At 40.8% G+C, this 17,837-nt stretch overlaps 1 protein-coding gene across 1 annotated transcript; it reads left to right on the top strand.

Annotated features, from left to right (window-relative positions):
- On the top strand, positions 1-12,483 carry LOC115146074 (protein FAM98B). Its single transcript, XM_029687856.2, has 8 exons — positions 1-204; positions 508-656; positions 4,853-4,981; positions 5,150-5,316; positions 5,490-5,570; positions 5,691-5,807; positions 9,380-9,547; positions 9,695-12,483. Exons 1-8 carry the CDS (start codon positions 167-169, stop codon positions 10,004-10,006), a joined length of 1,161 nt encoding a protein of 386 aa, XP_029543716.2. The 5' UTR covers positions 1-166; the 3' UTR covers positions 10,007-12,483.
- The last annotated feature ends 5,354 nt before the right edge of the window (positions 12,484-17,837 follow it).

Genomic DNA, 17,837 nt, shown 5'->3' with positions numbered 1-17,837 from the left:
CACTACGGATTTAATTTCCGTTACTTCTGACTCTCGGGATGGTTTTAGCTAGCCGATGAATTAAGCTAATAATGTATGTTTGTGTCTCACAATGTCAATACACTCACGTTTATATCGGTTACATGTATAACTTTGAAGGAATCTGCTGATATTGTTGTCTGCCACAATGGAACGTGATATTTTAGATGTTCTGGAACAAATCGGGTAAGCAAACCACACTCCGTCATCTCATGGCATCACGGGTTACGCTGCTCAATCAGCGATTAACCGCTAGCTAGCAAATGTACATGGGTGTTGTCAATATAGTGTATTCGTCCTAGACAGTGGTATTCAACGTATATGCTCATTAGTTCGCAAATGCATCCATGCAAAATCCAAGTCCTATCATGATTCGATGCTAGCTTGCTTTCATACATGTTCGGTATGCTAATACTAGCGCATTACGACGTAAATTACGTATGTATGCCGCCCTGGGTTCTCGAGCTAAATTTGTCTTTTGGTGCGCAGGTATGACGGACCTCTGCAGGATGAGGAGACGCTTGTCAAAGCATGTGAAGGTGGACTGTCATCACCTGAGTATATCAACCTTTGCATGTGGTTTAAATCCCGTCTGACACCGTTATGTGACCTGGAAGAGAGCAGTACATCAGGTTATGGTGAGCCAAAATACCATCAGACATCATCACCTCTCACTGCCTCTCAATGTTTTGTTAAATCACATACTACCAAGTTAATGTAACCAATGGGCCAGGCTTCCGGTCTAGAAGCATGGTTTCGACTGCACATACGGTCTTGCTCAGTACTGCAGTTTAACTGAAGTTCGACCCAGAAAGACAATTTCCATAGACGACCACATAGAGAAGTCGGGTTTGAAAATTCCAAATTAAACACTTTAGTCATTACCTTTGTGCACTAAACATCCATTAATTTTATTTTTTTAATTCCCCTGTCATTCACAGCCAAAGATATACCATTTTTATATTCATTCATTCCAGGTGGAATTGATAAACACCAACAAATAGGGTACTGTCAGTGTAGCTAGCATGCTAACCTTATCTAGCTAGCTAATGTAGTCAATGAACAGCGTTCTTACATTGGAATTCCTTTTGTCCAGATGGGATAGGGCAGTGGACAAGAGGGATACCTATGTAAGAATGCTGTTCATTGCCTACAGCCCAATATTCAACACCATAGTACCCTCCAAACTCCTCATTAAGCTTGAGACCCTGGGTCTTGACGGGGGTAAAACATAACACTCATGTAGTAACCAAAAAAGTGTTTAAATAATTTAACTTAGAGATTCTTCAAAGTAGCCACCTTTTGTCTTGATGGCAGCTTTGCACACTCCAAGATTTGAAAGACACACGCACATTATCTGGCAACTCCTTTTTTCTATATTTAAAATGTAGGTCCGCTTATGCTGGTGTATGGAGTCTTTTGGGAAACCCAACTACTAAACCATCTAATGATGGGATTTCAAACTAAATTATCTGGGCTCCGAAAAGGACTGATCTCTAATATATAAACAACTTTTGAAAATATCATATTCTGACCAAAAGTATGGTCCACAGATCTAAGTGAATATGAACAACCCTTTAACTGGACCAGAAAAATCAGAAAATATGACCTTGGCATCCCGTAATCCGAAAAATCAACTCACAGCTCCCAACTGTTCACTGCATCTACTATGTTACTGAACAATGACAGTTTATTGAATCTCTCACGATTACTGCTGGCAGGCAGCACTGCAGCAAAACATATATATGGGGGGTTGGACGGAGACATTTTGGGCTTGGGGAAATGTGATGGGGAGTTTATATACCAATTTTATTATTACAAAATCCTGTGTGGTCAAAATTATAATTTCTATATGTAGAATAACAGTCAAAAGTTTGTACACAGCAACTATTTCAAGGGTTTTCTTTATTTAGACTATTTTCTACTTTAGTAGTAACCAAAAAAGTGTTAAACAAATCTAAATAGATTTTATGTTTGAGCCACATTTTGCCTTCTCTGAAAAGAACTGAAAATAGCTGTGCGGCGACGATAACCAAGCTATCTTTTCTTGTTGGCTTACAGCTGAAGCTATCATCAATTCACTACCCTGGTACTTTGTGCAAACCATAATGCAAAATACGCTGATTTCAAAGCTGATTGCCACCAAACTTTATTAATTCACTTAATCTGTCTCTCTCTGACGTCTCTCCCAAAGATGATCTATTGCCTCAGCAAACTGACTCCGTGCCACCCCCCCCTCTCGCCCCATGAATGACGTCATTGCTGTTTTAAGTTTAGCTACTTCTATATACAGTTGAAGTCAGAAGTTTACATACACTTTAGCCAAATACATTTCAACTCAACTTTTATTTCTTTCATCACATTCCCAGTGGGTCAGAAGTTTACACTCAATTAGTATTTGGTGGCATGGCCTTTAAATTGTTTAACTTTGGTCAAACATTTCCTTCCACAAGCTTCCCGCAATAAATTGGGTGAATTTTGGCCCATTCCTCCTGATAGAGCTGGTGTAACTGAGTCAGGTTTGTAGGCCTCCTTGCTAGTACACGCTTTTTCAGTTCTGCCCACAAATGTTTTATAGGATTGTGGTCAGGGTTTGTGATGTCCACTCCAATACCTTGACTTTGTTATCCTTAAGCCATTTTGCCACAACTTTGGATGTTTTTAATTTTTTTATTTAACTAGGCAAGTCAGTTAAGAACAAATTCGTATTTTCAATGACGGCCTAGGAACAGGGGGTTAACTGCCTGTTCAGGGGCAGAACGACAGATTTGTACCTTGTCAGTTCGGGGATTCGAACTTGCAACCTTTCGGTTACTAGTCCAACGCTCTAACCACTAGGCTACCATGCCGCCACGGATGTATGCTTGTGGTCATTGTCCATTTGGAAGACCCATTTGCAACCAAGCTTTAACTTCCTGACTGATGTCTTGGGATGTTGCTTCAATATATCCACATCATTTTCCTTCCTCATGAAGCCATCTATTTTGTGAAGTGCACCAGTCCCTCCTGCAGTAAAGCACCCCCACAACATGATGCTGCCACTCCTGTGCTTCACGGTTGGTATGGTGTTCTTCGGCTCTTTTTCCTCCAAACAATATAGCCAAACAGTTCTGTTTTTGTTTCATCGGACCACAATACATTTCTCCAAAAAGTACAATCTTTGTCCCCATGTGCAGTTGCAAACCGTAGTCTGGCTTTTTTTTATGGCGGTTTTGGAGCCGTGGCTTCTTCCTTGCTGAGCGGCCTTTCAGGTATGTCGATATAGGACTTGATCTACTGTGGATATAGAAACATTTGTATCTGTTTCCTCCAGCATCTTCACAAGGTCCTTTGCTGTTCTGGGATTGATTTGCACTTTTCGCACCAAAGTACGTTCATCTCAAGGAGACAGAACACGTCTTCTTCCTGAGCGGTATGACGGCTGCGTGGTTTCATGATGTTTATACTTGCGTACTATTGCTTGTACAGATGAACGTGGTACCTTCAGGCGTTTGGAAATTGCTCCCAAGGATGAACCTGACTTGTGGGGGTCTACAGTTTTTTTTCTGAGGTCTTGGCAGATTTTTTTTGATATTCCCATGATGTCAAGCAAAGATGACTGAGTTTGAAGGTAGGCCTTGAAATACATCCACAGGTACACCTCCAATTGATTCAAATGATGTCAATTAGCCTAACAAGCTTCTAAAGCCATGACATCATTTTCTGGAATTGTCCAAGCTGTATGTAAACTTCTGACCCACTGGAATTGTGATACAGTGAAATAATCTGTCTTTAAACAATTGTTGGTAAAATTACTTGTCATGCACAAAGTAGATGTCCTAACTGACTTGCCAAAACTATAGTTTGTTAAAAAGACAAAATACAGTTTTAATGACTCCAACTTAAGTGTATGTAAAATTCCGACTTCAACTGTAAATGCTGTTGATCCGTTCAATAAAATAAGTCCCAAATGGACGCAATGCATGCACACACTCCTATTAAATATGCAATCATATAATATGCAATCATAAATATGCAATCATAATAGGCCTAGGTTACAACTTGATTTACCCAGTTTATCAATAGAGATCTACCATTCAAATAAATTATTACGATGTTATGTAGTTCATTTGGTAAAAACTAGGAATATGCAATATATCGGAATCAAATTCTAGCTAGCTAAGTCAGCCATTGGCTAGGACATCAGAAACATCCCCACTGTATTTGGGTTAGTGGCTCTATTTTCCCTCAGCATGCATTTTTTAACCTTTCTGAATGTCTAAACAATCCATATGTTCTGAAATATGAACACTGACATACTGGACATTTTGAACTCTTATTATGGTGGTGATTTGACAAAATTACAATTATGGTCTTGAATTAGTCTCGGACCCCTCTCGGTCTTAAATCGCTCTCGGCTCCCCCCTCCGTTCTTGGCTCGGACTCGATTTGCTCTGGTCTTGGTATGGAATCGGTCTGGATTTAGGTGGTCTCCAACACAACACTGCTTATTGGCTCATCTCAGCCGCAAATAGGAATAACGTTACAGCTGTTTCTGATTATTAAACAATGCCATGCTAGTGCGTGGTAACATTTAAATAAAACCCAGCCCTGAAACGAAATATAGGCTGAAAACAATTTGTAATATCATAGGAAAAGACACCACATTCACAGATTTGCACCAAGTGATCAGTTCAGATTTGTCACTTCAAGCTCAAATATATCATACTTTGACTACAACTCAGACTTATTGACTTATATTGTTGTGCAATCATGGGTAAGCTCTGGCCATCGTCTTTCAGCTCGAAAAAGTGGATTTCTTCTAAATGCCCACAACATTTCACGTTGTGTTTAGGTGATACTGATGGCCTTCGGTTTGAGATGAGTGGTATGCTGAAGGAGTTGGAGTGCCCCTATCAAGGCCTTGTCTCCGGGATTCTACAGGGAGGGCTGCAGAATAAAAAAGACCATCTAAAGCTAGTATGTAAGTACTGACGTGACCATTTGTTCAGAAAACGGGTCTGAGTACCCTCATGTTATGATACCCTTTTGGTGTGTTGCTGATCTGCCATGGTTCTGACATATATATTTTACAGTTTCCATTTTACATTGAATGCGATTTTTACCTGTGGCTCACATCTTTATTCTGCAGTGTTTTTAAGCTCAGAGGTACAAGCTGCACAGATTGTGAAGAGCCGACTTGTTGAGGACAAACAACACAAAGACCGAAACGATCTCCAGGCAATCTGTGAAACACTGAAGCTCCCACAGCCAAGAGGGCAGGAAGTAGTAGAGCTGTTCTGCGGGATAGAAAAAAAGGTGTGTCTAAGTTAGTCTTGCACACCCGATACTTCCTCCCTAGGCTCAGGTCTGGTATAAAAATGGCCTTCATTAACCCAATAGAAAGTCTGTGAGAAAGTGCCGAATGCATAGCCTTTGATTGTATCATTATCTTTGTATTCAACAAATGCATTGTATATCTGTATTTCCAGATAAACGCAGTGCTTCAAGAGATTCCAAAGGATCACATTGGAAAGCCAGTGCTGAAGAACAATCTCGACAGTGAACAGTGGGTAAGCAGACTGCATTCAGACTTTAACCCATTTTCGTGCAGGCAAAATTCAGAATTCCTGCTACGGCATGAGGAGATGTCAAGTGTGTCCATTGACTCTGGGCCTTGTCTATATCCACAGGAAAGGCTGGAGCAGATCAACACGGTCCTGTCCTCACAGTATGAGTGTCGGCGGAGGCTGCTGATCAAACGTCTGGACGTCACTGTGCAGTCTTTCGGCTGGTCAGACAGAGCCAAGGCAGGTGGAGTCTTTGGGTGCATCTCATGGTCAACATTGATGGGGATGGGGGCCACAAAAAATCTGAAGTCATACCCACACATGAATATGTGGACAACTACAAATACCTAGGTGTCTGGTTAGACTGTAAACTCTCCTTCCAGACTCACATCAAACATCTCTAATCCGAAGTTAAATCTAGAATTGGCTTCCTATTTCGCAACTCATGCTGCCAAACATACCCTCGTAAAACTGACCATCCTACCGATCCTCGACTTCGGCGATGTAATTTACAAAATAGCCTCCATTACCCATCTCAATAAATTGCATGCAGTCTATCACAGTGCCATCCGTTTTGTCACCTAAGCCCCATATACTACCCACCACTGCGACCTGTACGCTCTCGTTGGCTGGCCCTCGCTTCATACTCGTTGCCAAACCCACTGGCTCCAGGTCATCCACAAGACCCTGCTAGGTAAAGTCCCCCCTTATCTCAGCTCGCTGGTCACCATAGCAGCACCCACCTGTAGCACGCACTCCAGCAGGTAAATCTCTCTGGTCACCCCAAAAAACAATTCTTCCTTTGGCCGCCTCTCCTTCCAGTTCTCTGCTGCCAATGACTGGAACAAACTACAAAAATCTCAACTGGAAACACTTATCTCCCTCACTAGCTTTAAGCACCAGCTGTCAGAGCAGCTCACAGATTACTGCACCTGTACATTAGCCCATCTATAATTTAGCCCAAACAACTACCTCCTCCCCTACTGTATTTATTTATTTAGCTCCTTTGCACCCCATTATTTATATCTCTACTTTGCCCATTCTTCTACTGCAAATCTACCATTTTAGTGTTTTACTTGCTATATTGTATTTACTTTGCCACCATGGCCTTTTTTTTGCCTTTACCTCCCTTATCTCACCTCATTTGCTCACATTGTATATAGACTTATTTTTCTATTGTATTATTGACTGTATGGTTGTTTTACTCCATGTGTAACTCTGTGTTGTATGTGTCAAACTGCTTGGCTTTATCTTGGCCAGGTCGCAATTGTAAATGAGAACTTGTTCTCAAGTTGCCTACCTGTTTAAATAAAGGTGAAATAAATAAAAATGCAGTCAGAGCCGGCCCTAGCCTATTGGGGACCCTAGGCAAAATTGCTGCTACCCCCCCTCCACTGCCTTCTGAGCAAAGCATTTTTAACGGCCCCCCTCTTGACAGCGGCAAGAACAAACAAAAGCATGTTTTCCACTTAATTTCCTGTAATTTTACACATTTTGCCGTGGTGTGTAGAGAAAATTTTAGATTTAAAACAAGTTTCTGCAATTCTACACTTTGCCATGGGGTGGAGAGAAGATTTTGTAATTTTATAACTAATTGACTGCAATTATACACATTTTGCTAAAGGATGGAGAACAATGTTTGCAGTTTTTAATATAGCTGAGTGACCATGACTAAGAAAACCAATGGTGCCCCCCCTCCCCCAGTCAGTAATTTGACCATGATTACTACAAGTTTAGCTAATACCGTGGGCCAGCTAACTTAACAATCTACAAAATGTTAGCTGAAATGGGCTAATACATTTTCCCAAATTGTGTTACATTACAGCCTTATTCTAAAATGTATTAAATAAAACAATGTCCTCATCAATCTACACCCAATACCCCATAATGACAAAGTGAAGTTTTTTTGCAAATATATAAATAATAATAAACATCTTATTTACATAAGTATTCAGACCCTTTACTATGAAACTTGAAATTGAGCTCAAGTGCATCCTGTTTCCATTGATCCTCCTTGAGAAGTTTCTACAACTGGAGGATTGAGGGAAAGATGAACGGAGCAAAGTACAGAGAGATGCTTGATGAAAACCTGCTCCAGAATGCTCAGGACCTCAGACTGGGGTGAAGGTTCACCTTCCATCAGGACAACGACCCTAAGCACACAGTCAAGACAACGCAGGAGTGGCTTCAGGACAAGTCTCTGAATGTCCTTGAGTGGCCCAACCAGAGCCCGGACTTGAACCCGATCTAACACCTCTGGAGAGACCTGAAAATAGCTGTGCAGCGACTCTCCCCTTCCAACCTGACAGTGCTTGAGAGGATCTGCAGAGAAAAATGGGAGAACCCCCCCCCCAAATACAGGTGTGCCAAGCTTGTAGGGTCATACCCAAGAAGACTTGAGGCTGCAATCACTGCCAAAGATGCTTCAACAAAGTACTGAGTAAAGGGTCTGAATACTTGCACTACCAGTCAACAGTTTGGAGTGGACACACCTACTCACTTTATTTGTACTATTTTCTGCATTGTAGAATAATAGTGAAGACATCAGAACTATGAAATAACACACAGAATCATGTAGTAACTAACAAATCAAAATATATTTGAGATTCTTCAAAATAGCCATTCTTTGCCTTGATGACAGCTTTGCACACTCTTAGCATTCTCTCAACCAGCTTTACCTGGAATGCTTTTCCAACAATCTTGGAGTTCCCACATATGCTGAGCACTTGTTGGTTGTTTTTCCTTCACTCTGCGGTCCAATTCATCCCAAACCATCTCAATTGGGCTGAGGTTGGGTGATTTTGTAGGCCAGGTCATCTGATGCAACACTCCATCACTCTCCTTGGTATCGCTGCAGAATGCTGTGGTAGCCATGCTGGTTAAATCAGACATTGTCACCAGCAAAGCACTCCCACACCATCACACCACCTCCATGCTTCAAGGTGGGAACCACACATGCGGAAATCATCTGTTCACCTACTCTGCCTCACACAAAGACACATCGGTTGGAACGAAAAATCTCAAATTGGACTCACAAGACCAAAGGACAGATTTCCCCTGATCTAATGTCCATTGCTCGTGTTTGTTGGTCCAAGAAAGTATCTTATTATAATTGGTGTCCTTTAGTAGTGGTTTCTTTGCAGCAAGTCAACCATGAAAGCCTGATTCACGCTGTATCATCAGAACAGTTGATGTTGAGATGTCTGCTACATGAATTTATTTAGGCTGCAATCTAAAGTGCAGTTAACTCTAATGAACTTATCCTCTGCAGCAGAGGTAACGCAGGGTCTTTCTTTCCTGTGGCAGTCCTCATGAGAACCAGTTTCATCATAGCGCTTGATGGTTTTTGCGATTGCACTTGAAGAAACTTTCAAAAGCCTTCCAGGTGAAGCTGGTTGAGAGATTGCTAAGAGTGTGCAAAGTTGTCATCAAGGCAAAGGATGGCTACTTTGAAGAATCTAAAATATATTTTGATTTGTTTAACACTTGGTTACTACATGATTCTATATGTGTTATTTCATAGTTTTGATGTCTACACTATTATTGTACAATGTAGACAATAGTAAAATAAAGAAAAACCCTTGAATGAGTAGGTGTGAAATCCCCCCCCCCCCCTCAAAAGTTTGATCTTCAGGCCAAAAGGGGTGCCTTCTGCACATCCCTGGTCTAAAGTGACGCCCTTTCCTCATCAGGACACAGTGCTACTCGTGATACTGTCCTTAATCGGCAGGCTACACCCTTTCTGCTCTCTGAAGAATCTCATTGTGCATGTCCTATGCTCAACAAACTTACCCATCTGTCTTTTCTGTTAGGAGAGAGTTGACTGTATGGCCAGGGCCTACCAGCCTAAGAGACACTCCCTGGCCCAGATGTCATCTGTGGGCATGGCTCACCTGCTGGCAGCCAGGGAGGACATATGCAACGTGGTGAAGACCAGCAGTGGCTCAAGCAGAAAGAATACTGCCTGTGCCGTCAATAAGGTACTGTGGAATGGGACCCAAAGTTCATTGTGTGCAAATGTCTGAGTGTTGTCTTTAGGACAAAGCATTGTAACTGACCAAATGAGGGTCCATGGTCCCCAGCCATTGTCCTGTCATTGACCTACCATTTGTATTTCACTTCTATAGATCCTGATGGGAAGGGTGCCAGATCGCGGTGGTCGGCCCTCTGAGATAGATGCCCCCCTCCCTGAGATGCCAGCCTGGCAGAAGAGACAAGACGGAGGTTTTGGCGGTCGTGGTGGTGGTGGTGGTCGAGGAGGTGGTGGTAGTTGGGGAGGTGGTGGTAGTTGGGGAGGTGGTGGTAGTTGGGGAGGTGGTGGTAGTTGGGGAGGTGGTGGTAGTTTGGGAGGTGGTAAGGGTGGCTGGCGAGGAGGGGGTGGAGTAGGAGGGGGCGTTGGTTGGGGTCACGGAGGAAAGAGAGGACGTTATCAATACTAACAATGATTTATTTTTGACTGAAAAGCCAAACAGTGTTAACTGAAACCTACTCATGTGTACCTGCTTCGCTAAGGGCAACACTAAGGCATTGTTTATTTGGAGTGATGTGGACTTGACTGAGATTTACAGAGTGCTACTGTAGGAACACTCCAAAATATTTGTCTTTTTTTTTGTGTTCATTTTCAATGCTGTTATGAACTGTGCTGCTGAGGATCGTTGTAGAAGCAACGAGTCAAACTCACTGACCATTTCTTTAATAGATTTATTCTATTATTCTGGTACCACTTTACTTGATACCCAGTGTTAACACGTTATGACATGGTCATAACCTGTTATAATACTGTCATGATGCATATATTTACACCGGTTGTGACATTGCGCTATTTTATTGCTGGTTATGACACCTACATAAGTGTCAACCCACATTTATTCAAATGAGATTTTCCCTGCCAAGAAATGTCCTTTCATTTGAAAGTTTCTCTTTAAATCCTTTGTTTTTGTTTAGTCATGTATTTTTGTAAATACTCTTTATGACAGTCATGAAGATTTAGGACCATCCTGTTTTTTAAAACTTGGACTAAGAAAATACACTTTATGACACTGTCAAGAAGCATTATGACCATATTATCATACAAGCCAGATAGGCCAATCACGTACATGCCCTTATATCAGTCAAAAGGAGGGTGTCTTGTCCTGCTCCTGAAGTCATCAGCAACCGAGCATGGGGCTAGGTGCATGTCTGACGTCAATGTGTGCACAATTACAATGATAATTTAACATGGTAAATATAAAATAATATACATCATAAACATACTGTTACATACAGCACCAGTCAAAAGTCTGGACACGCCTACTCATTCAAGGGTTTTTATTCTTACTATTTTCTACATTGTACAATAATAGTGAAGACATCACAACTATGAAATGACACATGGAATCATGCAGTAATCAATTAAAGTGTATATATTTTAGATTCTTCAAAGAAGCCACCATTTGCCTTGATGACAGCTTTGCACACGGTTGGCATTCTCTCAACCAGCTTCACCTGGAATGCTTTTCCAACGATCTTGAAGTAGTTTCCACATATGCTGAGCACATGTTGGCTGCTTTTTCTTCACTCTGTGGTCCATTCTAAATAAATCACAAGACAGTATCACTAGCAAAGCACCAAAACACCTCCTCCTCCATGCTTCAAGGTGGGAACAACACATGCAGAGATCATCCGTTCACCTACTCTGCGTTTCACAAAGGCACAGTGGTTGTAACGAAAATCTCAAATTTGGACACATGAAACCAAAGGACAGATTTCCACCGGTCTAATGTCCATTGCTCGTGTTTCTTTGCACAAGTAAGTCCCTTATAGGTGAGCTTTAGTAGTAGTTTCTTTGCAGCAATTCGACCATGAAGGCCTTATTCACACTGTGTCCTCTGAACAGTTTATGTTGAGATGTCTGTTACTTGGACTGTGAAGCATTTATTTGGGCAGAAATCGGAGGTGCAGTTTACTAATGAAGCAGAGGTAACTCGGTCTTCCTTTCCTGTGGCGTTCCTCATGAGAGCCTGTTTCATCACAATGCCCATTTTTGAGACCGCACTTGAAGAAACTTCTTGTTCTGTATTGACTGACATGTCTTAAAGTAATGATGAACTGTTGTTTCTCTTTGCTTATTTGAGCTGTTCTTGCCATAATATGGACTTGGTCTTTTACCAAATAGGGCTCTCTTCTGTATACCACCCCTACCTTATCACAACATAACTGATTGGCCCGAACTCATTCAAAAGGAAAGAAATTCCACAAATGAACTTTTAACAAGGCACACCTGTTAATTGAAATGCAATCCAGGTGACTACCTCTTGAAGCTGGTTGAGAGAATACCAAGAGTGTCCAAAGCTATCATCAAGGCAAAGGGTGGCTATTTTGAAGAATCTCAAATATAACATATATTTTGATTTGTTTAACCCTTTTTGGGTTACTACATGATTCCATATGTGTTATTTCATAGTTTTGATGTCTTCACTACTATTCTACAATGTAGAAAATAGTAAAAATAAAGAAACTCCCTGGATTGAGTAGGTGTGTCCAAACTTTTGACTGGTACTGTACACGTGGACTATAGTGTAATGGAATGTGCGCAATTACAATCATAATTGAATCTGGTAAATAAAATAAAAATATATACATAAACATACTGTTACATAGGCTATGGTGTAATGCAATGTTTTGCCTTGTGTGGTAGGTTGTGAGTTTTTACACATGTCATAACCAGCCATAAAATAACGCAATATATGTCACGACAGTGTTATGACCAACTATAACAGGCTATGAGAAGTTGTCACCTGTTGAGACATATTATGACATGGTTATGATCGTGTCATAACATGTTATGATGCTGGGTGTCAATTAAAGTGTTACCCATATTTTCTATACTGATGGTATGTTGGTAGATTAAGCGAATTAAAATTGTTGGAAATTTGAATCATGGTAATTATTTTTTTGATTTGACGACTTGGTGCTCAATTCAATCCATAATCGCAGAAGTTCAGCACTACAGTGTCATTGAAATTGAAAGATAATTTCAGATTGAGCTGACATACAGTAAACCTATGCAGCATTTACTGTGAATGCAGTCTCCACGAACACAGGAACATGGCCTTTAGCATCTTAATCGTGCTATAGCACTGTACTTCCGCAATCAAATTGAATCTAGCCCTTAATCTGATTGATTTGAAAAATAAAATGTTTATCAGTTTGAAATGTCTAGGTTCCCTGTGGGGGGGGGGGGGCGACTATGGATCTGTCTTTGTACGTTAGTCACACACGATATCTCAGACAGCGCCAGCCCGATTTTGACAAAACGTGGGTGTATGAAGTGTCTTGTCATAGAAATCGGGCATTTACAAAACGACACTGATTGGCCCAATGGGGGTGCTGTAGTAATCAACTGAAATTCCAAACTTTGAACAAGTATATCTCCTGTCCTGTTTGAGCTACAGTCATGACATTTTGTACATACCACCAATTGGCCTGGGGGGGGGAGACATGTTTAAGGTTACCTTGTTTACTTTAAACCAGAGAATGTACAGTATGAGTAATGATATACTGTACTGACTCACGATAGAGAGGGTCCAAAATCCCCAAGACCAAGTGTGCTAAAGGCGCCTGCAGATTAGGTTCTTACTGCTCCTAGTAGAACTCAAATAGGCAAAAGCTGGGATACTCCCTTAAAAGACCTTTGATTGAAAAGCAAGAAAAAATCTCTCTATCCTTCAGAAAGACACCATAGCAACAACATAGCCAGAACACTTCCTCAAAATAGTCAGAATAATCTGTAATTTTGACATTTTTGCAAAGGAGGTCTTAGTCGTGCAATTTTATATATAAGATATTTGGTGCAGTATTTCTCAAGTGAAAGAATTTGCATGAAAACAAGTCCTCTCTCATTGAATGACAACAACACTATGGATGGGATTCTGATATTAGAAACAGCGTCACAAAATGTCATAATTATAGGCCTATGTGCAAACCTTTTAGACTTGGAAGCATACAGTAAACTTTAGGGAGTTTTGTAATGAGCCAAGAAAGCCAGATGGGTATACTACAAAGCAGGAACAATGAGTTTGCCTGCTAACTTTGATAAACAACCAGAAATACCAGTTGATTTTCTGGTTCCTTAAGAAAGCTAAACATAGGTATGTGTGTTTGGTTGTTAAGTCAATTAGAACATTCTCATTTCAAGCTTATCTTTCTAAAAAACTAAAAAGTTATTTCAGAATATTCAGGCAAGTTAGCTTGCTAACCTTGATCTTCCCCTCTGCTCCCTGGGAAACCAAACACATGAAGCCCCGGAGTTAAACTGCATGAGAGCGGTAGGACACCAAGAGCAATGGAAAGTGTTAGGGACAGTTTAACATTTACTGAGGGGTGGGCTTTAGCCAACAAACACCTACAATTGTCACAAAAACTGTTGCGTTAAATAGCAAATGTGCCTACCATGGTCTTGGCACACGCGCTCTAGCCAACAGCTCGCAGGTACAGTGGGTAGGCTGTGCTGGTGTAACACAATCTCACACTCAATTCATGCAAATATGTACAAGTATTTCAGCAGATTTTGTGTGAAAATACACACATTTTAGTACAATTTAATTCGTAGGAAAATACACACATTTTTGTGCAATTTCATTCTTTTTGTGCAACACATTTTTGTGCAACTTCATAGGAAAACATTTTTGGGGGGTCAATGTAACGGTTTTCTTGTGTCGAAAGAGAGGCGGACCAAAACGCAGCGTGGTTATTATTCATGGTTCTTTAATAAAGAAACTATACATGAATAGACTAACAAAACCAAGAAATGTGAAAAACCAAAACAGCCCTATCTGGTGCAAACACAGAGACAGGAACAATCACCCACAAAACCCAACAGGCTACCTAAATATGGTTCCCAATCAGAGACAATGACTAACACCTGCCTCTGATTGAGAACCATATCAGGCCAAACACAGAAACAGACAAACTAGACACACAACATAGAATGCCCACTCAGATCACACCCTGACCAAACAAAACATAGAAACATACAAAGCAGACTATGGTCAGGGTGTGACAGTCAAACTTCAGAACAATCTTTTGAAAGTTATTGGAGCAATGCATTTTGGGCAACGGTGTTCTACACTGCTTTTTTTTTGTGTCCCACTTTTATTTATATTAAATAACAAATTTGTCAACATCCCAATATTGTTAATCAAACAGAAGATAACAAAGTTATAACATTTATGCAACTGTTTGAGGGGCTGAATCAAGATTATAATCATCGTTTTAATCGTCTGAAGTCAATGGCACGCAAATCCCTCAAATTGTCTAATCCACCTCTCCATTGTTACAGCCTGGCTCAACTGAGATCATGGTCTTTACCCTGAGTTATCAGTGATCTGCACTGGTCTGCTGTACTCTATAAACTGGTGTTAATGCAATGTCACAGTTCTTTACCATCTGGTGGGGGGGTTCAGGGTTGGACTGACACCCATGATAATGTGATGTATCGTAGAATAAGTATTGTAACTGTGTATTGCAACAGTGAGTTGTTTTGTGAACAAGAAAACTGCCATATTGAATGAGAGACAAATGTACTTTTATTTTTCTTCTAAAGGACATCATACCACTTTCCCCCAATCTGGCATTCATTTATGCCTGGCTTAAACTCAGGACCTATGCCTTGCAAACACACGTAACCTGAAGCTACCAACCCATAGCACCACAGAAAAAGGCATATTTCAATGGCGAGACGGGCGACACTTCAGGCTGGGGAGTATGGGCTTGTTTCAATTAGTCGGGCTGAAGATCACCGTTGTAGCGTGATTGACATTTGAAGGCAATGATCCTGCGTTAGCGGAGACTGTATTCACGGTAAAAGCTGCTTATGTCGGCTCAATTGAAAATTTGCTTTGTATTTAAATTGCGCTATAATGCTGAACTTCAGCGATACAGATTGAATCAAGCCCTAAGTTTCACAGATCTGCAACATATGCATAAAATCCATTTTGGACAGTTTGTTGAAGACACACTTATATCAGTGCAGTTGACATGGAAATGTTGAGTATGCTGGAAAGACCAAAAATCATTTCTGATGAGATGTTTGTCAACACACATATTACATTATGTGGAGCACTCAAAGCGTGTCTGTTGCCCAAACTCAGTTTCCTTGTTTCCGTAATGATGCCAGGATGAGTTTGCACTTTCAGGGTACATGTAAAACACTTCATTGTGAGACTAAATATAAGGGCTGGACATGCAGATAAATGAACGTCAGATAAATAAAAAGTAGATTTGTCTGGGGTCTCTGGACTGATATGGTTAACCGTTTGACCGTGGCCAAAAGGCGATGGGATTGTAGTGCTAGGGGTTATACGGTGAAGGTGAATCATGGTTAATAAATCATGTTTGTTGATGTGGAGTGTCCACTATACCTGAATATGTCAAATATTAGAGCTGCGCTCTATTTTGAGTTTCCCCAGTCGTCAACTTTCAGGTATTTGACATATTTGACCCAGGTCTGGTGTGCATATGGCACAATGAACACTTTTAGGGTTAGTGCTGTGATTGGTGGAGGCTATAAGATCCAAGTTGATGCAACAAGCCACGGGTAGACAATGAAGTTACGCTGTTTGTTTTACGTTTTTTGCCTTGAAGGTTACCAGGCCACCTGTTGTCTTTCCTCAGGACCCATCAATAACCCCCATGATGCTTCACTTCTCTTTTTAGGTCAACAGAAAGACTTGTCACAGTTTCCATAAAGTGGACTATATTGTCACAACAAGGTTACCACAGATGTCATCTCAGCGAAAGTTGTGGCATTCAACTTCTGTGTTATGTGACATAGCCAGAAAGGCCCCTATTAACTTTTTGTACCTTGGTTGTTGGTGGTGGTGGAACCACCTACTAGCATATTTCAAGGTGCTTCATGGTCATTCTTTAACTGATCTAGCTAGCGACTGCATATTTGTTTTTAGTTTGAATTTGAGCAGAGGAAATGAGGGGTTGGACTGTAAATACTGGCGTGACAGGAATATGGAACAAATAAAGAAAGGCCTTTGAAAACGTCTCAGGCTGAAATATTGATAGTAAATGGGCAGAGGTAAAATCGCATGTACGGGAGTTATCTTTTCTACAATATCAATGTTGGGTCTAACTCCCTACAGCACAACAAAGGAAAGCATGGTAGTGTGTCTGTTAACGCTTCACTTCTGGAGAGGAGAAGTGGACTTGAAGATGTTCAGTACTGGCTCACTGCAAATGTGTTCATCTGTACACTTTCCTCATTCACTTCGCTGTTATGTTCAAGGAAAAGGGATGGGTGATACAGAAACACATTCAGGTTGACTGATTTGTGACACAATAAGATGCATCGCAATTCAGTTCACTCACCTGATTAAATCACTATTTCGAAATCAGTGAATTCCCTATTATTTCCAATGAGAATATTCTCAATATAACGATTGATTTTCCAATTAATTCCCTGAATAAAATGGCCTCAGCCCTGGTACAGTATTGTACCATGTACAGTACACTTCGGATGCATAGAATGGTGGCTGTCTCAAACTCATACAATACCAACACACGCATAATGCTTGGGAAAAAACCTTGCTACCTGTAAGGGGAATCTTTTCAATAGATTTGTCAGAAATTACTTTTAGAGGGAAACAAAGAGGGTCACAGAAAAACAATGTGTACAGTGGGGCAAAAAAGTATTCAGTCAGCCACCAATTGTGCAAGTTCTCCCACTTAAAAAGATGAGCGAGGCCTGTAATTTTCATCATAGGTACACTTCAACTATGACAGACAAAATGAGATGAAGAAAAATCCAGAAAATCACATTGTAGGATTTTTTATGAATTTATTTGCAAATGATGGTGGAAAATAAGTATTTGGTCACCTACAAACAAGCAAGATTTCTGGCTCTCACAGACCTGTAACTTCTTTAAGAGGCTCCTCTGTCCTCCACTAGTTACCTGTTACCTTCTCTCATTCGTTAGAGGTTATCTAGCAATTTGAGCAACTTTAGTAATTTGACTTTAAACAATACACTTTTGTTACAAAGTTTGTATGATTCGCTATAGCGATAGCCTACTCTGGGTGCGCTCTTAGAACATGGCGGTACAACACACCCTCCCTTATCCATTTTACACCATTTAGCAGATACTCTTTTCCAGAGCGATTTACACTAGTGAGTGCATACACTTCTCACACTTTTTCTAACTGGTCCCACGTGGCTATCGATCCCACAACTCACGGCGTTGCATACGCCATGCTCTACCAACTGAGCAACGCGTGGTACAT

The sequence above is a fragment of the Oncorhynchus nerka genome, linkage group LG18 (assembly GCF_034236695.1).
Source record: "Oncorhynchus nerka isolate Pitt River linkage group LG18, Oner_Uvic_2.0, whole genome shotgun sequence".
NCBI lineage: Eukaryota > Metazoa > Chordata > Actinopteri > Salmoniformes > Salmonidae > Oncorhynchus > Oncorhynchus nerka.
The sequence above is the reverse complement of the archived record's forward strand: the minus strand, read 5'-3'. Positions and strand labels throughout refer to the sequence as shown.

Excerpts from the sequence above, each read along its gene's own strand:
- LOC115146074 (XM_029687856.2), top strand. The coding sequence starts at position 167 with ATGGAACGTGATATTTTAGATGTTCTGGAACAAATCGG. Across the intron at positions 657-4,852 it reads GAGCAGTACATCAGGTTATG|GTGATACTGATGGCCTTCGG; the intron begins GTGAGCCAAAAT and ends CGTTGTGTTTAG. Across the intron at positions 5,317-5,489 it reads TCTGCGGGATAGAAAAAAAG|ATAAACGCAGTGCTTCAAGA; the intron begins GTGTGTCTAAGT and ends CTGTATTTCCAG.